This window comes from Anopheles stephensi, chromosome 2 (assembly GCF_013141755.1).
Source record: "Anopheles stephensi strain Indian chromosome 2, UCI_ANSTEP_V1.0, whole genome shotgun sequence".
Classification (NCBI taxonomy): Eukaryota; Metazoa; Arthropoda; class Insecta; order Diptera; family Culicidae; genus Anopheles; species Anopheles stephensi.
The window spans coordinates 86,606,037-86,629,667 of record NC_050202.1 but is presented as its reverse complement, the minus strand read 5'-3'; the positions used below and the strand labels follow the sequence as shown (position 1 = coordinate 86,629,667).

At 47.9% G+C, this 23,631-nt stretch overlaps 1 protein-coding gene across 10 annotated transcripts in view; it reads left to right on the top strand.

Annotated features, from left to right (window-relative positions):
- Positions 1-23,631, top strand: part of LOC118504986 — a 70,857-nt gene that overhangs the window by 41,836 nt on the left and 5,390 nt on the right. For 2 of the 10 annotated variants that reach the window (XM_036040148.1, XM_036040146.1), the window contains 3 exons: positions 15,738-16,645; positions 16,718-16,829; positions 21,394-21,533. In XM_036040148.1, the coding sequence (XP_035896041.1) occupies positions 16,150-16,645; positions 16,718-16,829; positions 21,394-21,533 (748 nt within the window). In that variant the 5' untranslated portion in view covers positions 15,738-16,149. Of the gene's footprint in view, positions 1-7,162; positions 7,887-7,972; positions 8,080-8,115; positions 8,173-10,970; positions 11,008-11,027; positions 15,654-15,737; positions 16,646-16,717; positions 16,830-21,393; positions 21,534-23,631 lie in introns of those variants that run through there. The other 8 variants (XM_036040149.1, XM_036040147.1, XM_036040151.1 and 5 more) reach the window with 8 other exon arrangements.

Below are 23,631 nucleotides of genomic sequence, written 5' to 3'. Positions count from 1 at the left end.
ATGTTTGCATTCATGCCAAAGGAAGTACCGTAGGTTAACTTTAAATCCCGACGACAACGACGACGCATCGCCATACGTGCCCATGCTCCCAACGGTGAGCAAAAAAAAAACAAATGGCACATTGGAATTAAATTTTAATCACACACCCACTTTTTCCGGGTGTCGATTTATCGCCGACCGATTCGATTAGCCCCGCGCACACACAGCGCACTTAAGGGTTTGGAAATAGGAAAATTATCGAAATCAATTATAGCAAATCACAGTCATTTTCTGGTCCATTATGTTCTCGCCAGCAGTGCAAAACCAGCGCCGTGCAGAGCTGTGTGCGCGCCTGGAAGAAGAGGGTCGTTTCCTGTGAAGCCAGCTTTTCCATCGGTGTGTGCGAAGTGTTAAAAATTGGAGAGAGGAAGCAAAAAAAACCCCATTTTTCCTCCAGCTAAATGAGCAGCCAGACATGGCACGTTGGTCTGTCCTTACGGCGAACCCAACCGTGAGAGCAACTGCAATGGATTAAATATCGTGTTCGAATCGTGTCAGAGATGGATATTTCCTTCCCGATCCACACAGGCCCGAGTATTGCCTGTGAAGTCTGGTTTCCTTTTTGTTCCCGAGTTTCGCCAAGCGCCCGTACGATTCTGCCGATGAAAACCCCAGCTGGAGCGTTCGATGAAAAACGGAATTGAATTTCTCCGCCACTCCTCACCGACTTGCCGCATTTTCCCCAATGCCTACTATATCGGCGACAAGTGTGTATATGTGTGTGCCTTGTGAGCTTTTCCCCACACTCACAACCCATCCTCATGCAACCCGAACCGACACAAGCCATAATATACTGTGTTACGCTACGGCTTTTATCTTATTTTCATTCATTTACTTCGCCTAATAGGATTAGCGATTTGTTACTGCCTCCATCGGCTCGGTCCCATGTGGGCTTGGACGATGGATCCGTTGCCTTTCTCTTCCTTCTTAACGACGGCCCGAATGCCAATTGCTTAATGACGGATTTTTGTGTATCCAGCGTGGTTCTCCCCCCGATCTCGCGTTAAGCATCGTACGAGAAACGGGGAAGTTTAGCAAAGACGAGCGAACTTTCGGCCGTAAATAGAACGAAAAACGATCCGTTAACACACGTCCCGGATGCTTCGAAGGGAGGCGGCAAAACGTCCCGACGTAATTGTAGTATTTTATGATGAAGCATGTATTATGATAATATGCTCCAAGTGATTGTTGTTGGTATGGGGAGCATTGAGCTTTATAGATAATACCGAAATGAGGAATATAAAGTACTAACATTTTACTTTTATAAAACAAGGCTCATCCCACAAACATCCCAACGTGCGTCATGCGTATTGCATACTTTCAGGCAACGAGCGTTCATTTGAATCAAATTCAAATTTACTTTACGCATCTCCATACGTAGCACTTCCTTTAATCAGAAATAAAACCGATCTTAATTAACCCAAAGCTCTTAAACCTCAAATTCTCTACCACACTTCAGCAGCAGTCCATCCTTTTTTTGATGTCCCCAACAGCTCCAGTAACTGCTTGATTTTTAATCAGCAGCACAACAATCCCATCAACGCACGTACGCACCATATTCACACACGCTCCGGTATCTTCCCCTAGCCATGGGATGGTGGTTGCCTACATGTCGGTTAGCCGGCAGACACAACATACTTGCAAAATAACGAACATTCTTGCTGCCGCACTGTAATCATGTTATGCTGCTTCCGGTACGCATCCGCATCCCGTTTCGATCGCAATCACCCACAAGATGTGCATCTCCTGCTCCTGCACCTACATTGTTGCAATGTTTGAAAATGCTGATAAAATGTTGAAAGACAACCCCCTGCCTACGCCCATTCCCAGGGCCAACATTCACCAGGAAACCATATCGTTTTTCGAATCCTGATAAAAAGGCCAGACCACACACACACACACCTCTGCCGACTGATGTTCCGCAACATCGTTAGATGCGAGATTACATTTCGAACGCATCCTCAGCTCGTCGATAACGAGTTGCGTTCTTGAAGCCCTTACTCTGCAGCTCGCCTTCACCGGGTCCGAGTCTGATGAGCGGTAAAATGTCCTTCCGATCGATTCTTGAAATCGTGGGGGGGGAGGGGAGGTCTTTTAAAAGGGCTAAAAGAATCCGGACCGAGTTCCGAGTAGGGCGAGAACTTGACTGGAGGACTCTTATAAGGCAGCACCGAGTTCTATATTGCTTTCTGCACAAGGCCTCTGTACGTTAATAATCGAATTATAATTCCATTGCAGTTTTCCGATGCCTTTTTCCGGTGGTGGAAGAAGGCAAAAGACTAGAACTGAGAGGGGCGTCTTGCAATTCAATCTATTCACCCTGCCGATACGATGCCGACTCCTTCAACGCTCATCACCGTCACAGCACAGCATCTTGGTAAAGGATAATAAAGGACATGGGCGAGTCAAGGCGCAAAAGCCCCCGATTTGGTTTCCGGGTGTCGGGGAGTTTTCCTTTTTTCCCGTGTTACTTGCTTCGACAAAAGAAGACATTTTCTAGCACTGTGGCACCTACCTTTCATCGAGTGCCCCAAGTTTGCTCTCTCCTGTTGCTAACCTGCGAGCGCGTGGTTTTAGGTTCGGTTTCGCGTCCCTGTTCTTTCAGGCTATCGTGGTAAAACCGAGCTGAGTATGTCAAGGCGAGCAACAACTGAGCTTCCCTCAACCCCCCACCCCACTGTCAACCCCATTATCACTCACGATGAGCTTTGGCATCGGAGCGAATATCAAAGGACGCCCATAATCATGCTCCCGTTCCCCCTTGGTGCCCGCAGAACACTATCCAAATCAACTAACCTATCCATTTCGCAGCCGTTAACTTTTATTTCCCCGCGACATCTCCCCACCATTATCCCCACCAGCCCCCTGTTTTCGGCTGGGTAAAAGCCGCAACGGCGGAAACAAAAGGGAAAATCTTTTGCCATGAAATTTACATAACCGTATTCATCCCGTTTGGCCCGATTGTTCTCCACGAAACAATAGTGCCGTGGCGCAGTGGTGAATCGCACGGGCGTGCGACGGGGCAAAACTATACAGCTGAATAGCAATAGCTGTGCGCTTTCGCCGTAGGTTTGATAGTGTTGCTCCATGCACACGCTCCGCTTGCACCGAGGTTTCCAAGCACCCTCACACACACGGCGGAGCAGTGAAAATAAACCATTTCTTTTGTGTGCTAGTGGTAGAAAACGGGGCTGGGGATGAGAAAAACACACTGTTACAAAAGGCGAAATGCTCTTACGAAAAGGAAAAAGCTCACTCGCTCGCTCGTTTGCCGGTTCATCCCTCGTTATGGTAGCGCGTATGCAGTTTGCCTACATGCGGGCGCTTTTCAGTATTCGCTCGCTGTGTTTCGCCCATTTTTGCCGATCCGTTCGCTGCACAGGACCCGTGTTGCATCGCACACGTGCACCGGTGGGCGGGTCGAATCCGATCCTTGATTGGCCAAATGAATGACTGGGCATATCTGTGAATGGTTGCTTCTTGGTGCTGTTTCACGAGCCGGGTTGCTGCTGCTGCTGCTGAAGAACACACCGTTGTCTTGGTTGAATGATGACGGTCCTGTTGATACACCTTCCCTTTATCCTGTGCGCCCATATACGAATGTTTCGAACGTGTACAAAAAAAAACAGGGCAGGAAAAATTGTCACAACCCCTAAACGCGAAAAGGGCACAACGGCAAACGGGCGTATGGCAAATGTCACGGCATTATGATTGAAATGCGCTCGGATGACGTTGGCCTACTTTCTGGCCGATTCTCCCATACAGAAGAGAAACCCTCCCCTCCACGTTAAGGAACGTTGATATCGTTAATTAGAAAAAAAAAACGGTTGGAGCGTTGTCTTTGCGACCATTTTCTTCCACAACACTCGTGGGTATCGTCCTTCAAGAAAGCTCCGAGCAGCGCGTTTGGGGGAAAATCTCTGTGAATGGGTTTGCTTGCTGTGTCGTTGGCAGAAACAAAACAGCCCAACAACTTCCTGCTTAACATCTCCACTCGACGTCGACTGACTCGCTCGCTGGCTGGGGAGCGAAAGCATGCTGAATGTGTAATGAATATTTATACGATCCTTTCCGAAAAGCCCGCGGACCAGAGGGCGCATCTCGGTCGGCACGCGCACACGATAGCCCTCGCGAGGATGATTAAGCTGTTTTAAACTGCTGCTTCTGCCAACGGGGCAGTGTGTTTCCTCCCGAAGCTGGGAAGGTGGTGCTGTGCCAAACGTCATGTTGGCATGTGTCGGCGACCGACCGACCGGGAAACTCCGCCCGGTGCCCGTCAGTTAGCAAACGCAGTCAATTAAGTTGGTGCCCCCGAAGTACATGCCGAGCATTCCCGGAATCCCGGCAATAAAACGGCGCGCACGTTAGATTTGTAGTTATTCCGTTCCGTTGTGGAGCGAACCGTCAGTGTCCTCACTATCACACTATCATCGTCATCATCATCGTCGTCGTTGTTGCGCCGGTAGTAGCATTATGACCCCGGTGGTAATGTGGTTGTCAGCGCTGCACGCGGACGACCAGGCGTGAAACAGGGGCACACGGCGAGCGATTCAACATGCAGATTACTTCGTACCTAATTGTTTTTCACTGCACCGCCCCGGCCACGCGGAATGGGACTCTGGACGACAATTTTCCGAAACACGCCGCCGCTCGCAAACCCTTCGGGAGGGAACGGTCGGTTACAGCGATTCGTCGTGGCACGAAATTAACACCGGGAACTGTTTCGATGGTTTCACCCAACCCATCGGCAAGTTGGAGCCGCACGGCAAGCAATCCACCATTGTTGTCCACGGGTGCCGTGCCGTGCCATGACACGCGAAAAAAGGCCGGAATACCCACTACGCAGCATAAAACTGTTATCACAGCCTGCACATCTATATGATTAATTTTTATGTTCTGGCAGATGTCGCGCTCAATTTCGCTCGAACAATAGCGAATTTTGTGCCCTCACTCACCGAATGTCACTCCTGCCCATGGTAACCCTGACGCAATCGCTGAGCCTCAATCTCTGATCCTTTCCATCCCATAACAGCGGATTTTGAAGCGCTCGAAACGATTGCTGGCCTGGGCTGGATCCCTCTCGCGGAACGCCCCGTTTTTTTTTTTCACCCCGGGTCGATAAAATAATGGTTCTAGCTTGTTTATTTCTCTGTGTGTGTGTGTGTGTGTGTGTGTGTGTGTGTGTGTGTGTGTCTTGTTGTTGCGACCAGCTCAATAAAGTGCTGGATGCCTTCAGTGCACCAGCCGAGTGACGGGAATGGGCCACTAACTCCCGGCCCAGGTTACTGATTGACTGCCGTAAAGCTAACCGTAGCCTGTCGTTTGCGGCTTGTACATCGCACGTTTATAGGAAACCGCATAATTTATTGAGCAATAACTTGGCCGCAGTAGAGCCGCGGACGGCGACGCCGAGGCCACCCCCAAACCCTTTTAGAATGACCATCAATTTTAAATTATCTCGTGCGGTTGTATCCCTTCGTGGCTGTGGGAGTATGCTCTGGATGTGCCGGATCTTCCATGGGGGGCGGGGGGGTCTGATTTGGCCAACATATCGGAGCCATCTGAGCTTTATGCATTTTTAAAAACATTGTAAACTACGCACACACTCTGGGACAATTCTTTTTTCCCGTGCAGTACAACACATTGCAACCTAACTAAATCGCATTGTCACAAATGGGGTTTCGATTCGATTGTTTAGTGTTGCGATGATTGATGAGGGAATTACAATCCTATTTAGTATGGCTCTCTGCCCCTTTTTCCCATAGGTCTCTACTATCACAATAATTGATAAATGTTTGCTGGTGGTGCTGTTGATGCCCGCGGAACAGAACCACGCAACCGGTGTTTTAATATGATACAAAACACCCTATTAATTATAGGTTTTTTTGTTCGCTTATTTTCTCCATTAAACGGGCGAGTTCCATGGTTAGTGTCCTGCGTCCAGAGGACCTGTCAGCTTCGCAGTAAATTCCATTCTCATTCCATCCGTCACCTAGGAGCGGCCCTCGGTGAGTGAGGTGCAATGGCAAACAGAGCCTCCGCTCTGTCTCCTCACAACTGCACGCAACCCTTACACCGGTCCGCAGAATCGCACATTATAATTGAATGATTTCGCCACACTACACACCGAAGCCAGGTGTGGGAAACATTGGTGCCGACATTGCAAAGCGTCGGGCTCGGCAACAGGTGCTAATCCCTGGTTCCACCGTTTTGTTGCGATGCATCGCACGGACGGACCAACTTTCCACGTCACCGGTGCCCTTCCTACAGATCGGACATTCATCGCACACAAACACACACGTTTGTAGACCCCTTTGCAAACAGCAAACAAGCAGCATAATTATTCAATAAAGCATAATTCCCAGCTCACAACATCACAACACTCCTGCCACTCGTACCCGATTTGAAGCGATCGCTTTCGGTACAGACAACTTCCGCTCTGGTCTCCGGTTCGTGCCAGAGCCTGGGCCAGATCAGTCTGTTGGCCCAACAAACAGAGCCGTACGTGATGCGCGACTTGCCGGAATACGTGCGTGTCTGTGTGTGTGTGCGAGAACGTTCTGAGAAGAAATAAGAAGAAACAATCATCCATTGAACGTCTCTCGTCCATGACCCACCACAATATCTGCGTCCAGTGTTCAGTGCTGGACGTAATGGCTGCACCACTACTCACACACACGCACACGTCTGTTCAAGCTAAACGACTCAATGATAACTAATATAATTCCCAACACGAGGCCACCACACGAGAAGACGAGATACCGCGACGCTATCAGCAGCATTTGCCTTATCAGCTGCATAGTGCGTGTAGCGGTGTGTTGTATCAGCAAGGCAGGGTTGCTTCGGAAGCTTAGCTACAGGTTTGCTACTGTCTGCAGTTTTGTATATTTTAATTAAAGTTTAATTTTTTTCCTACAATTGCTTGCTTAATTATGGTTCGTAGCGTACTTTTTGATTAAATTTACCACTCAACAGCCTCCGTCCAGGATCCGTCCAGGACGGTGACGACGCAAGGGAACACCACTGTTTACCGTCAAATATTTGATTTAAAGTTTTTGTCCTTCTTCACGTTTTTATTTTTCGACACCAAACAACCACTGTTTGTGTGTGTGTTTGGTAGAATCCACCCTTTCCAGCTACAAACGGCCGTTCGTGCTCGGCGCGAAGAAAGCGGATTCGTTCACAACCGAGGCAAACCGTGCGATAAGCGCAAGCACCCGGGACGACCGGGCTAACTACCCAAACAAACCATTACATTACATTATTAAATCGCTGCCCTACACTCACGGACGTAACGCGAGAGTCGGCGTCGGCGAACAGTGGACGAGTGCAGGTTTCTTGATGACAACACGTCGCCGTTGTGATTCTGGCCACGCGCAAGAGATAGTGTGATAGACGACGGCGACAAAGACGACGAAACACATTCGGTCTGTTGTCTGGTGCTACATCCCAGCAGCACTGGCAGCATCATCTCGCCGCAACTTGCCACACATTAAGGCTAAACCCGTAACGAAGCGATAGCGCAAGATGGACGGGATTGGCAACGGTCAAACAAGCGCTCCAAATTCGCAAGTGCAGTGCCACTGACCAACAGGAACGCACACGCCAGTGACAGAGAGTGAAAGTTGTGCGATGCGTTCTTAAATCATTCGTTAGTGCAAACAAAGAGTCGTAGCAGTAGCAGTCAACGACATTTGGTCTTTGGTGACATTCGAAAGAAGCCTCTTGCCAGCTTCTTGCCTGGTCGTGCTGATATCAAGCGATATCGAAAAAACAGGGTGGTGTAGAATTATTGGTGATAAGAGCGTGATAAGCAACCCTGCTGTGCTGTGATAAAATCGAACACGGTAAGCTCTAATCGCTTGTTTGAGCGAACGACATCATCGTAATCGGTTTCCGGCTTTTGGTGTTCAAATCACAACCATTAATCTAGTGTGCACTGATGTGCGTAAATTTTTTGACAGGTTCAAAGTGTTTGACGTTTCCAGTTGTTTGTAGTCGGTCTTCCGGTACGGGAAACTCCAATCGGCACAAAATTGAGTAAGTTTTCTGTTTGATTCACTTCGCCATTTTCAGCTCCATCCCCACTACTCGCGCTAACGCGTCCGGAACGCTGGAATAAAAACTAGCAAGGTACTAAACTACTAAGATACTAGCAGCATGATTCACCAATGGTGCCGATTTGGAAAAGAATCCCCCACTGTGGTTTGCTCTTTGGCGAATTTGTTTGATTTGTCCGGTATCTGTATGCATTGCACTTCACCTTCGCTTAAGTTCCCAACAACCGGGGGAAGACTACTTTCACGCACATACACGATAAAAGCTTTTCAATGTAATTTCATTACCCGCGTTCTGCCACATCGACAGCAGAGTCCACGAAACCTGGCCGAACGTCGGAAGACATAGCTAAGATATTATTCATGAAGGGCTGTCGATGTTGGATGAAACTCACCAGCAGGAACCGGCCATTGGCAATTGAACCATTGACTAGCCGAACCTGGGGTAGAAAAATCACGTACACGGAGAATTCGCTTAAAAGTTAACGAAGCTTCTTCACTTTTGCTCGCGAATCCGGTATTCTACGCATATGGAGAAGAACACACATACATTAGCACGAGTAGGTTCCGGTCGTTGAAACACATCCGCATGATCGTCGGCACTGGGATTGATTGGATGCTGGATCGATTAAAATCATTTCATTAATGGCTGCTGGAAAGAATCATAAAAAGCCACACTGCTGAACGATTTCTTCCCACTCCCATAGCGAGTTAAGGCCAGGGGGTTGCGATTTATGTGATGTGTTGTGTGTTGCAAGATATCTCCCGCTTCGCTAGGACAACTGTTCCAATAGAGCTCCATAAAATTGGTTCGTTGGGATTTAACGTTCCTTGCCGCAGGACGAGACCGAAGGACGCAGAAATTTATTCAGACCAGCTTTATGTCCACAGAAAGTTCGATTTCGATTCGATTGATGGTATGACTTGTGACAAAACCCTCGTACCGACCTCGGCAGACTGTCGTGATGAATGCTTTTGCGCCATCATCTAAGGCTGTCAATTTATTGCCACACAAACACACACACACCGACCAAGGACGCTAGCGCTGATCTACTCCATCGCGCAGTGTTACTCAAGTGGCTGTGAAATTTGAATTACTTGAATCTAAACGAATATCAAATTTTCTCCTGGAAGCATGGTATTGCATACTTTTAAGCGTTTTTAGCGTGATTCAAAATTCAAAAAGACAAAATTTGTTCCTTAACTGGGTTTTCCAACAAAATTATAAATTCAAGTAGCCTACGCCATCTCATATTTCCCTTGTTGAGAAACACTGCACCTAAAACAGCCGATACCCGCGGAACGAGTGAGAAAAGAATGAGCATTTGTTTTCCGTGCTCCGTACACCTTAAGACACCGTCGTTTACCTGCGAGCGGAAAAATGAGGCCACGCATTAAAATATGGCGGTCTAAAGCGGAGAAAGGAACGCGCACGCTGACGAAAAAAAAAACCCAAACGCGCACACCAAACAGTCCCTCAAATTAGTGTCATCAATTTGATCGTGGCAGCTATTAATCGTTTGGAAAACAGTGTTTGCTTTCTTGTCTTCTGGTACGAGGAAACCGGGCGACTGTCTGTTTAATGTCGCTCCGACGTTGGTGGCACCGACAGCCGTAGGAACGATACACCTTTGACGGTTAGACATGTAGGTGTACACCTGTAGGGTTGGAGCTATTATTCCGTTGGATAATAACAACACCTTAGCTTTACGCCTTGAATCTCCGTCCGTCCGACCACTACCATATAAGGAAGCGTCTGTCACGAGGGCAAAGTGTGAAATAAATCAAGACTTTTCATGGTTGACCCAATTCGGCGTCTCCACTGCAAAAGCCCAGTCTTGACCGACTCTACCGTTGCCTGGGGTTCGCTCGCACAGGCTCCTTTCCCGTCCCGTCTCGTCGACCGAAAAGAAAAACAGAAATAAACCATTAGAGTGCACCAAAGCGAAAGAGACAGATGGATATCGCTGCAAAGGCGGTGGAAAAGCTGGTGGAACTCAATCCCTGGCCTGGAGTTGCACTTTTGCACACCTGATGCCCACACTGATTCCTCTTCCCAGCACTCCAACACCCGCTGGTTGTCACCCACGGACATTTGACCAGGGATAAACCAACCTTGGTGGCCTTGGCACTCGTTGGCAACCAGCCCGCCGGTCCGGATTGTGATAATAAAGGAGCACGAAACGGTAGCACAAAGCCAGTTGCTACTCTCTTCCATTGGATGACCTACTGGGATGGTAGGGAAGAAGAAGAAGAAGAAACAAAACTGAAAGCTGGAACGCATTTCTACTGCTCCGGTCGGTCATCCGGAGCATCATGCAGTCGAGCGGGCTGCCAAAGGTCGCTCGCGAAAAACCCCAGATGCCAGCGCAGTATCTTTGGTGGAAACTTTGTTTATCTTTTTCCCTCTTACCTGCGAAGATAAACATCCTTAATGGTCCTCCAAAAGGAAGGACGCTACCGGTGTGCAACTGTGTTTGCCCTCTTCTTTTAAATAATTCGTACAACTTATTCAGCGCACCCCGGTTGCCAGCCTGTGCTGGAGACGGCGGGATTTGCTTGAGATTGCATATAATTTTACAACCCGCAAAATGGAACTGCAGTGCAACAATGACCATGGCAAGCACACTTCAGGAAATTGTGCACAGTGCAGAAGCCAGAACAAGAGGCCCCAAGCCACCGAGAAGGAAGGCGAAAATATTAATACTTTCGTGCGCTTCGTCAGAACACCCCGAGCAGGGGACATTTACTTTACCAATTTATCTTGCAGTTAAGCTGGCTTGAGTAATGAAAATGTGGCTTTAAAATATCACGACTTTTAATCTCGGCGAAAGAAGCTAAATCATACTTTTACTTCAAATTGCATACTTTCAGGCTTCGCTCTTTGCTTTGCTGAAACGGCCGCCCAAAGGTATGCAATTCAATTGTTCTTGTTTAACGCAAATCTACTAAAACACTCCAGCTCGTACTAAAACAGGACTAGAACAACCTGTTATCAACCCATTAACAATAAAATATGTAACCCGACTTAATGCGTCTCTCCAGTTCCCGGTAATCCCACCGCACGCTCCCCGGCCTCACGCTCCCCGCCCAGCGTCAGACTTCAATCATTTTCATTTGATGCTGAATCTGACAGATCGGTTTTCGTGCCGTACCGTGTCGTGCCATGCTCCCGAAACACCAGTCCCGGCGAGACAGATGTTCTGCAGCACTTAAACAACCCCACTTAACCCACAGTGGACGTCCCAAAATTTACTTCACAGTCTCTTAACATCCATCTCTCTTAATACACGAACACACACACACACACAGCCGTACAGCTAAAGAGGATGTGTCTCTTGGGCAAGTGCGGGAAGCTTCAACCGTGGCAAAGTCGCCAGCCAATTTTGAACGGGGTTCGTACCATCGGAAGTACCCTTTTCTTAGTGTGTGCGAGTCTGCGTTTGTGTGCCCTGCCCTGTGTGTGTGTGTGTGTGTGTGTGTGTGTGTGTGTGTGTGTGTCCCTAAAATGAGCTTTGCCGTGCACAAAATCCCATTTGCGCACAATTGCTCCCGAAAGTCGGTTGCGAAGGATATTGGGAAGTCGCTTCGTGTCGCAGAAAGGCGACCAGAGACAAAACTCCGGAACTTTTCGGTGTGTGTGGGACGAGTGACACAAAAAAAAGAATTTGTTGAGTAAGCATCGCGGGGGGAAAGGCACAAGAAAAAGGCAAAAAAACAAAAAGGACCAAGGAAAGGAAAAATCCAATTCAAATTTTCCAAAGCCTGGGCTCACCGTTCCGGAACATGAATACTGAAATAGCGCACACCGCTGCCACGGCACCGCGGCGGGTAGTCTGTCTACCGATCGCTAACGGATTCGGATACTTGCCTTCAGGTTGCACCAAAACGCCAACCCCCCCCCCCCCCCCCCCCGTTTTTTTGTTGGTGTCGGCAGTGTCCTCCTGTGTGCTTCTTTTCCTGGTCATTCGACTTCCTTCCCGCTAACGGTTGGCGAAACAAACGAACGACTTAACACTCAATCGAGAGCAGCACTTTGCGATGGAGTGGAAATGTGTTTAATTAAATCTCCAACTTCTTTCCAGTTGATTTGATATTCAAATTTCGAAAATCCATTTCGAACAACCATTTTCCTGGCGTTTCCTCGCGTGTCTTCGGCCTCGACACAACCCTGATCCTTAACCGGCTAGAAGGAAGCTGGTTGGTTCAGTCGTTTCCGCTGGTGAGGCTTCTGTCGGTCCCATCGCGCGAGTTAAATGACAAAACGTGTGCGCTTTTTTTTGGAGGGGGCAGGGAAGCAACATTTCAATGGAAGTGCTTCTTCGATTCATCTCATTTCGAGAGCATAAAACACACACACACCAACGCCTACAGCCACTTCAAAAGGTTGTGCTGCTACCATTCGGGTCCTCGTCCTCGTGTCCGCCCTATTGCTCGCACATGATGAACATTTTACTTTCCCTTCGCCGGCTCGTTCGGCTGGTCGTGTGTTTTTGACTTTACACACTGCTCTTATATTCCACACCTTGTGCACTCTTGCTTTCAATTTCGCCTCTGTCCTTAAGATTGGCACCGGGACAGACAGACTTTCATTACGGGGAAAATTTCGATTTTTCTTCCTTTTCGCTGTATTGTGTTTTTCCTTCCTGTCCCTGCCTGTCCTGACGATGGTTTTGGGGTTGTTGTTGTTCAAGATGGAAGGTGTGAGCGGGCACTGTTTACTTCCCCGAGTCCTTCCCGCACGCTTTCACACTTTCATTACAATTGCCTTATGAAACTTCCTAGAAATGTACGGACAGCTGCCAGTAAGCGTGGCTTTGCTGCATCTGCTGTACAAATGTTCTGTTAACTTAACCGATTTCATGTCGGATGTGTACAACAGGTATTGCTTTAGATTGTGACATCTCACAACTTCAATTCGCCTTAGTTTAGTGGCAGTGTTCTAAGCTATTTACTCTGGACGGCAATTAATTTATGACGATTCAGTAATCATCACTGTTTGAATTGAATTAAATAAACTCGTAACGGTTCAACTGTTTGCTTCAGTTCGTTGGACAATTATAACTCTAGGCAAATGAAAACAAAGCAGTACCATGAAATTCAATGGCATCAACACTATTAGATAATGAATTATTTTCAAAGACTTTAAGTGAAATGCCAGTTTTTATCTGTAATTGATTTTAACTTTTTCTAATATTTCTGTTAGTGATTACACTGCCAAAAGAATGATTGTGGGTCAGATTCAAAAAGGCAATGCTAAAACTGGAATTAGCTACGGAAATTTGAAATAGCTGCGCCTGTTATTATACAATCTCCACATTTTTAGTTGAGTTTATAGCGAACCTGAAAATGGAGTTTTATGGATCGATTGACAAAACATTTAGAACAACATAATTGCATATCTCGGACATAGGTCAGCGATGTCAAGCTCATTAACACTGGTAGGGCAAGATCACACACACACAAAAGTAAGGCATAGTATAATAAAATTTTCTAGAATTTGCCGTTGTAGGCAAAACATTAATAGGTCGCCTAGACTTTGCTTGGTGTCGTGCGTTTGACAGCTCAAACTTTCTATGACTCTGGCACATAAATCGAGCTGAATCACGCTGAAGGTTTGTGCAATTTTGGCCCTCAGAATGTCAGTAATTGGCAAAAGTGTAGCTGTAAGAAAAATTCCAGCAGAGTTAATGAACAAGATCTTAGTGGAAGATTGTCACCACTTACACGTGAGACATGTTTACTTAAACGAACAGGAGAGTCCTCGTTGGTGGATCAACCCCAAAATGCACACCAATTAGCAACTATCTGGTGATCCTCGTGTTGGATTGGTTTTGTTCCAAATGCAAAACTTTCATTGGGAGTTTTTCAACGAAATTGCATACTTTCAGGCGTACAACACATTATGTAAAGCAAAACGCCTAAAGTTATGCAATTCTTACAACTACAACTACTCTTTTTATGATCCAGAAAATATTCACCCTGTACAAATTTCGTTCATAGTATCTCAGCAAACCCCGGCACACTAATTATCATACAACCAAAAATTGCTGCACTCCCCTTCAATTATGCACACATGGAATACATTTTCCCCCATTAATCCAAACCAAAACCAACCCAAATTCGATGATACGGTTGCCCGTAAAAGTTTGCAACAGAATAACACTTCCGGTGCGGAAGTGTAGTTTTTAACCAATCCACCTTTGCTACCACCTTCCACCTTCCATTTTCCCTTCCCGGCGACCAACGCATCCAACCCCGGGAGGTCGCAGTTCAATAAGTCCATTTTTCCTGTGATTATCGAATTTTGAGTTCGATTGGGTGAAGTGGTAGTTTGGAATGTTTCTCTTCTGTTTTTCTGTTTTTTTTTTTTTGTTGTTTCCCCCCACCGTACCGTGTGTTTACGCTTGCCGGACACAGTTTTCCCACCAGCGAAATGTGGGCAGCGAAGAAATAAAAACAATCAACACAAATCCAAACACAACGCGCGAGAGAGAGAGAGAGGATATTTGGGAATCGGGAAATGCGGAAACGAGCGAACGAGCGAAACGTGAACCATAACGAAAGCAATCAATAAGTGATTATTTTGCAGCGGTACTGAATCAAAAATGCAAACAAATAAAAATAAAACAGCTCCCACAGCCACCACTCGAAACAAAATGTTTGCAAGAAGGAGAGCACATAAAAAAAAAACAAATGGCTGCAGAACAAAACGGCAAATAGCACGTTTGGTTGAGGTTGTGTGTTGTGTGGGGCAAAGCGCTGAGCTGGAAGTGAAATTTCCACCTTCAATTTCCACGTTTTCCACAGCCGTAGCTCCCATTACTGTCAGGGGCAACTTTCCCGCAAGTCCCGGTGCGACTCTTTCGTGCAACAATTTAAAGCTGGGCCGCTCGCAGCACGGTGACTCTGCCAGGTTTAACGAGTCCTGCCAGTGGTGGGGCTACCACTGCAAGCTTACAATTGATTATCATTCCAATTGTGATTGTTTTCTCCGGTGATTTATGCGAAATTCCCAACCCTTAGTCCCTCCGCCCGCTGCTTACTGCTCTATCAGTTGCAGTTGAGGTGCCGTATTACACCAACACGTCCTTGTGCTGGTTGCCGTAGTGACGTCGGACTCCGGCACGGTACGGAAAACTTTTGTCCACTCCAGGGAACCGGTGTGCAATCATCACAGGCCCGCTCGGCAAGTATTTTAAACAACAATTTACAGCAACAATCCTCGATGGCAGTTCGGTGCCGCAGGACATAATTCGCAGAAAACTAGTCGCTCTTCTCCCTGCTGCACACCATCACCAGTGGGAAGTAGGAAGGCAATCAGAATTGATTTGATTAGAGATTCACGGCGTCCACGCAGCGTCATCATATCGTCATCGCACTACGTCAACAATAATTGAGATTCTGGCGATGAGCAAGCAAAAGAAACCCGCCAGAGATTATTTGTTCCGCTCCGTACATCTCCGGACATTGATCGTTCATCGAATCAATCAGCCCGTACATCATTTCCCGTCGCTTCTAATTTACACCAATCCCACTGCAAACAAGTGTGTGTGTGTATGTGTGTGTGTGTGTGTGTGTGTGTAATAAATATAGAATGCCGTCTAACGTCTTTCTCTCACTCTCCCTTTCTCCCTCTAGAAACAGGACGAAAGCTTTCGCTGAGGACGTTGCCTTGCGCTTGGACAGCTTGCAGTGGAAAGGTATCCACAAACCATCAAACACCTACGACCCCCGGCCCGAGAATCGATTTCGTTCCACCACTAACGACGAACGAGGGGAATCGCTAATCGATCGATAATGACAAAATAACAACGGACGAGCGAAGTGCACGAACGCCCCTGCCGAACGGTTGTGGAACGGCTGAAAGGCACCTAAGGTCAAGGGCTTACGCGTCGAGATTACGCCCGTAAAGTACGGCACGGAGGTAAAGGAAACTGGAACACTAAACAAACGCGTCAGTATCTCACAAGAACGCGTCCATCAAACGACGAGAGGGTGTGGGTTCTGTGTGGACGTTTCGTAAGCTGTGACACACTGAGCAACGGAAGCAATGCCGGTCACAAGCATGTGTTCTCGAAGTAGAAGCGGCAGCAGTAGGACAACTTCTGCCATGGTCCTTGGGGTAGTACTCGTGCTCCTAACGTTCGCCACGAATCGAAGCCTTTGCAGTGTAGCACCACATCCGGCCACTATTAGCGTTACCTCCAGTGTACCCACATCCAGTAGCAGTAGTAGCAGCAGCAGCAGCAACAGTGGTCCCGCTCCCAGCGATAGCACCGACCGTTCACATCCGCCCGATGAACCGGATGTTACCACGGCACGCACAACGCAACCACCGACCGGGACCGGGACGTCGCGCAAGGATGCGTCGGCCCAGGGCGAACAGCCGCCCGAAGGTCAGATACCGCTGGAACGGTTGCCCTCCAACACGCTGCTCAAGTACACCGCCTACAAGGACGTCTCGATACTGCACTTTCGCATACCGACCGACACCCGTACAGCCTTCTTTAGCTTTAAGGCGTACGAGGAATCCAAAGGTGCCTTCCGTAAGTACCCCCTCCCAGCAAGCCGAGGAATGTCCGGTCGGGTTAATTTCGCTTTTTTCTCTTACCTTTCAGAGCGCAACTGCAAACCGAATGATATTACGCTGCACCTGAAAGCGGGCAGCTATCCGGTCATCAGTCCGGAAAACATCACATTCCCCAAACACTTTCTGGACGCCGAGGAACGGTAAGTTGGGGCGAGGAGGTACAAGAGGGGGAGGGGAAATGACAAACTAAGTCCAAGAAATTTGAGAAACTTTTTTCATTTGTTTCTTTGCGGAACGGTAACCGCACGTGGATGCGGCCTGTCCCTTATGAGCCATTAACCCTTAAAGTGTAGCCGAATCCTAAGAAATAGAGATAAATGATTTTGGAAGCATATCGATGGTAATAGGAGTGGCTTTTAAAATTTGCTCACATCCATCTAGTGCTTCCTTACTCTACCGACACGTTTGTAAGGTGTGAGCTTACGGCAGAAATTGTTTGTATTACTCGGAACGCTGAGGAATCGACTTCCGATCGCTCTCCGCCTATCGATCTTGCGCTGCCTAAACTGATTGGCTGTCTGCCTTCACTTCTATTAACACGAGTTAAATGGTCGCTCGTGGGTACATGGGCGACCCGATAGTAGAGGCGTCATCGCTGAAGGTCTTCACACGGGACCGGGGTTCAAATCCCATCCGGAATCCCAATAAGTCTAATGAGCCAGAAATGGCAGACCTGACCTAAAAGGTGTTTGAGCCAAGAATGAAGAAAATTGAACCTAAATCGTACAAGTTACAGTTCTTAATCAGACTATCTATCCAGACTATTATTGTACGCAATTTCTATAATTTTGACGGTTATGATTTCTTGTGACATTCTTGTTGTTCAGTTTGGGGCCTCAATAGGTTTGCAAGCTCATACTGTAACTCAAATTTATACACTTAACTTTTTGAGGTTAGAACTTACTAACAATGTGTAAGGACAAAGGCTTATTTATCCACCTGTTAGTACTGACCTATTTGGAGATTGGTATCCAACTCGCATATAACAAAGCTTCGTCGATTACCACCAGGGAAGACTTCCCAGAAGCTTGTAACAGGTTTGAAATGATGAAGTTAGTGTTAACTGACTATACTTTGAGATAATGCAATCATTGTAATCAACACGATATCGTACCTCTCCATTATCCTACTCAATGAAGGGTTATGTGGAACCGAGGCGAACCGCTCATGTAACTTACACCCATTACACACGATCGCTGATCGAAAACTGCTGCTGGTAAATGCTGGGGGTGGTGGCCCAGCACCCTACCCGGCACCACTAGCCCTGTCTTACAAGCGTCAGATGGTGCGGGCTGCCGGCCCCAAAACAGCAGTAAAACTCATCAAAAATTACGTGACAAATGTTGCCAAAGCTATCATCAGTCAACCGCAGCTTTTTCGCACGTCAATCCACCAACAGTTGGGCCACGTCCTGTGTCCTGTGCGAGCGAATTTGCCGAAGCAGGGCAAGCTGGGTTGAGTCGAGGGCCCCCGAAAAAGTTGTGCAAAGTCTTTAACGAGGACGCTTGGGACGCCCTTCCAGCCGGTCGCCTCAGGCCGTCACGGGTGAAACGACAGGCACAAAAGCGACGGTTGCTGTGTTGGTCGCAAAATCACAGGTTTTTTTTTAGTGTGTATGTGTACGCGTACGTGTTCCCGGGCGGTTCTCCCATCTCTTACGGAAGTGTTTCATTTTGGGGGCGCCACAAATTTATGCCTCGTCTTACGGACCAACCCGCTGGCAGGGTTGGGACGAAAGTTATTCGGCCAACTTCCAAGTCCACCAAGCAAGCCGCACCGAAGGGTGAATTGGAATGCGCGAGAAAAAAGATGCGTCAGTGCGACCACCCATCGGAAGGTAGCAACCGATGCTCGCAAAACGCCAGTAAAAGAATAAACAAAACTTTGGCCCAAAAAAGCGGGGGGGTGGGGGGGGGGGCGATCAACTTTCCGTACGGTGCCGGCTGGCGCTGGGAAAGCGTACGGACACGTAGCCAGGAAATGAGCAGTCGATGAGCTTTGTCGATGAGGAAAGACTGCCAAATATTCATCGCCATGATGGATACCTCCGCCTTCCATCGAGCGAGAGAGAGACAGAGAGAGAGTTGGGAAAAACTCGGAAACAATTTCCCTCCAGCCCCGAAAATCGTTTGCCAGACCCCTGCCCCGAAGCAAGAGCAACAATTTGCTTACTTTCGCTACTGGCGTCGCGAGAATGCTGCTGCCGGAATGATTAGCATCGTCCATGCCGTGTCCTGGACAGCTTTTCGATCCATCGTTCCGAATGCCGGCCCGCATGCCGATTGTCCATTATTTAGTGGATTTGCACGCAGGCGAATGGGCGAAGATGCTTTCAACCTTGACGAAGAAGTTGGCTCGAAGATGCTGTGGAAACCCCTCCCCCCAGGACATTGTGGCGTACGTTGAAGAAGTTGTTCACTTCACAGCGAAAACGAAACAGCATCGGATTGACGCAAATTTATGGTCTTTCGATTTCAAAGTAAACCTTCGGGGAGTTGCGACTCTTGTGCGTCATCTGGGGATGTAGGCAGTTCTGGCTGAAATGCTGGAACAGACAGACGGTTCAGAATTCAAGATGTCAGCTCAGACTGAAGTATCGCTTTCGTAGAATTGAACTCTAGAGCGGTGAGCACGAGGACATCCCTTTAACCAAGAGTCGTCGTCATTCAGTTAAGCGTTCTCATTACTCTTCAACTGTCCACACATCATGTTTAATTAGTGAAGCTCCTTCATCTTTCTGCCAACAAAGACTTTCATCAGAAACCATCTCCCGACACGCGCTTTCCGAGGAAAATCTTAAACGTCCCTAGAACCTGCCACGTTCTCCCAGGATTCTTGCAAAATAAAACGAATTCGCCCCACCCCCAAGCAACCAATGCAAACACGGTCGCAACAAACAAACAGCGTAAAAGCGAATTTCAACTCAAATTGCATCGCGCACAACATGTCTGAGAATCTGCCTGCCCAACGTTTTCGCCCAACGACGAACGGGGTTTTTTGTGTTCGCAGGTCGGATCGGATCATGGAAAAATGACAAATTCTATCACATTTCGATACGCCCGAATCACGAACCCGGCGGAAGACAAAATCCTATGAATATCAAAAACGTTCCTTCGAATGGCCGCCGGGTGTCTTGGGACGCGACGCAGGACGACGGTTCCGTTGTCTCTACCTCCATCTTTATATGATTTCGTACGATTTGTTCTACGTGTGAGGATCATTGGCTTGCCGTGCGGGCAGCAAGCACCTTGTGCGCTTTTCCCCGACCGGGAACCAAAAAAAAAGCAAGGCACACCAAACAAAATAAATCCCCACCGGGAACGTTCGCAGGCGGGGGAGACAGAAATCGAAAAGCAACGTAACATAGTTCGCGATGAAATGCGACTCAAAGCTAGTTTTTCCTTTTTACTTATTCGCGTACGAAAGCTCCCCCCGTGTCTCGTCTATAGAGAGGGGAAAAAGGCACCCAAAATGGGAAAACTCATCATAACCCATGGAAACGGTCCACGACTGCGGGAAGCTCCAGCAGACTCTGTCCACGTCCCTACTCGGCTAATGCTATTTTGTGCTAGATTATTATATTTTCTTTTGCTTCTACCGTTCCGACCAGCACCGGAATTCATCCGAGAAACCGGGGCGGGAAAACCTGCACAAGACCAGGAAAAAAGAAAGAGAGAGAGAGAGAGAGCACAGGTACGGAGCGCACGATATATGGAAATCGGGGAAGCATATTTGCATAGCGATCGGGCAGCCCGGTAGTCCTTCACCATCCCACAACTCCGACGACGAGACGGTCGGGCGGTCGGTCGAGTTGAGTTTGCAAGTAGCTGTCCCTGAGTTTTGACTCCGGCGCAAGCATTGGAGAAGACGAATGGCGTTGAAATTTGATTTACAGCCCGAACGCTTCCAACGCGGCCACTTTCACATGGACGGAGGCGGAGGTGGGGGGCACTTGTGGCCTTCTTCGCAGAGTGATGGGTTTTATGCTTCGCCGTATCGTTGGTCCGCTCGTACGTCATGTGGACTCGCTAGGCGATAACCCACACACACACACACACACAGAAGTGCGCGCTTTATAGGCTAGAGAAATAGAACCGGGAGCTATAGTTTTTTTGTCCCGATCCGTTGCGATCCTTGTCGGTATTCGGTGGTCCTGTATGGTAAGGAGGTAGTTTTGTTTCGAGGTCAGAGCACGAAAGCTAGTTACTCCTGTTGGAACAGGCACTGGAAAGCTGCAGGACTCCAGCGAAATTGCTTCCCCATCACACTATAGGTCGTAAGAAGCGTGAGGAACTTGCACAAGCCGTACGTTGTGAGCTGTGCTGCTTAACATCGAACGAGCTATTTCTAATAAAATAGGCACTAGGGAGCTATCTTACAATAGCCGTTTTTGTCTTACAACAGCTCCATCAAACTTAGCCGTTAAGATAGCACCGTTGATAGCGATACGATACATCAACACGGATGGGTCTCAGTTCGAATCTAGACAGGATCCCGAACCTTCGCTCACTGTTGGTCTAATTAACAGGGGTGATTGAAAATCTGTGTCCCTAACAAAACTTTATGTGTCCCTAACACCGAAATTTGTGTGCCTCCCTAAAGATTCTGAAGCTCCACACGAAAAAAAAACCGTTGAGCAACCACACAATAATGACTTTTCCTCTAAATTCTTCCTTTTTTTTGGTCCTTCTATTTCCACTACAGATTCGAAATCCACAGCCTACAGTTCAAGTCGGACAGCACAACGCGCCGGCTAAGCATCGAAGGTCCGCATCCGGGCAACTGGTTCGCCGTGGCATTCATCAGCTGGACCGATCCGAACAACGAGCGAATCGAGCAGCAAGGTAAGGGTTGGAAACGAGCCAGCATGCATCCCATCCCCCCAAACACGGCAGAGGACACTATCGAAATAATCTCCTGACACGGCTGAGAGCCAACATCAACCCGTGCTATAACGTCCGTCAAAAGGCGACGTGACGTGAGTGTTTCCGGTGGTTCGGTGGGTTTTTTAGGATGGGCATACGCTCACTCGCAACCTGTCCAAATTCCGGCCCGGTAATAGTGTAATTAAATCACGCCCAATCGTGGCCAATTTCGTGCAGCGGGTGAACCCGGCAGCTGACACACAGCGTGGGCCCAAAATGTGTCACATCAGAAGGAGAAGGGAGAAAAGAATGCAAATTCGGCCACAAACGGGCATTTGATTGACTGTCATTATTTGTAATTAGGTCGATATCGAGACACCCTCGAAACTAGTGCCACCAGAATAGCCGTGCAACGTCACCGGAGTTGCAGCGAATCACAAGTGACAGCCCAGTGCCCAGAGATCTCTCCCGCTCTCTCTCTCTCTCTCTCTGTCGGTCTCACTCAATCAAATTAACAAATAGCATTTCACGGCACCGATAGCGTACGGTGCGTTCCACGGTAGAAAATTGAGGCCATTCAACAACCTGGCCATCCAACCTGGCCAGGATTCGAGCCGAAAACCCCGAAGCGTACGCAAATCGTATCGCAACACTTCAAACGTTGGACGACGCAACCAGTGATTATTGTAGCCATACCATGTCGACGGTTGCAGTGTGGCAGCAAATGAAAATTTAACCCAAATTTGTGTCCCTTTACCACGCGAACCATAGCGTACGTGGTGGCACGTGGTAATCAACCCATTCGTTTTGTTTTACACATCCCTAATGATGGGTCATTAATATCGTCCCCCAAAGATTCGGCGAGATTAAAATAGTATAATTGGAACATTAGCATACAAAGTGTGGCATACGGTGCTGGTACAGATTCGCACATGAATCTGGAGGATCGAGTGGACCTGTGTTGAACATTGACTCTATTCTGTTTAAAATCTATTTGGATGGTCTATCTCTGACCAGATCTTCAGGCTGCACATCCAAAGAAGGGCTACTTCCGTTAGAAGAAATCCTACCATTTGCACCGCGAATCGTGCACCAAGCTAACAGACAAAAGTGTATTAATTAAGTGCCATAAGATGGAACAACATTGACGCAGCCCAAATTGAATTCCTAACAGAAAGAACCAACACCGGAAGTTCGCTCCTCAACTTCCGCTTCCTGCGATTCTCCACTGCGCTAAGTGTTAAGTACAAAATTAACTCCCAAAAACCTTCTGCAAACGAACGAACGGCAAAAACAGCTCCCACTCAATACTTGGTAATGGCTAAATTATCCCCTAACCGCTCAACCGTTCCACTGATCCTGAGGGTCCTGGCGGGCCGGTCCTGCTGCTTTTCTGCAATCTTCGATTCCATTTCCCTCATTTAAGATAAACGTTTCGCCAGCCAGCCAGCCAGCCAGCCATCCAGGTTAGAGGAGGATTTGAAAGCTTTGCCACCCTGGCGGATCACCTGGTGATTCGCAACGGGGAAAGCGAATGGGAAAGCCGATCCCGGGGAAAAAAATCAGACTGGAAAACTTAACTTCTCTGGTGCCGATAAGAAAATTTTAATACCATGAGCCACAACAGCAGCAAAGCGAAAAAAAAATGCCGAGCACTCCCGAACGTTTGTGGCCGGGCGGAAATTGAACTGTAGCGACTGTGTCGCACCCTATTGGCACGGAGCTAGGTGAATGCGGTAGCGATGAAGCAAACTATCCACGAAGAACTGGAGAAAGCGGTACGAACCAAGAACAACCACAAAAAAACGGGCGAAACCGGACCCGAAAGCTAGCTCGCTCCGTTCGCTCCAGTTCCCGTAGCAGTTAAAGTTTTTAATGATGTTTGAAACGGTAGCGAAAGCTGAATGATGGCAAATGCAACTTCCACCGTGGAGACTAACTTTAATTTTCCCCGGCCCCCCCACCCCTTCCCCCCCCCTTTGTCTGTGCCATTTAGCAGAATAATCCACAGCGAGAGAAGAGACTTTGAATTACTTACCACTCTTATCCTAACCTCCATTAACGTGCTCCGTTGTCT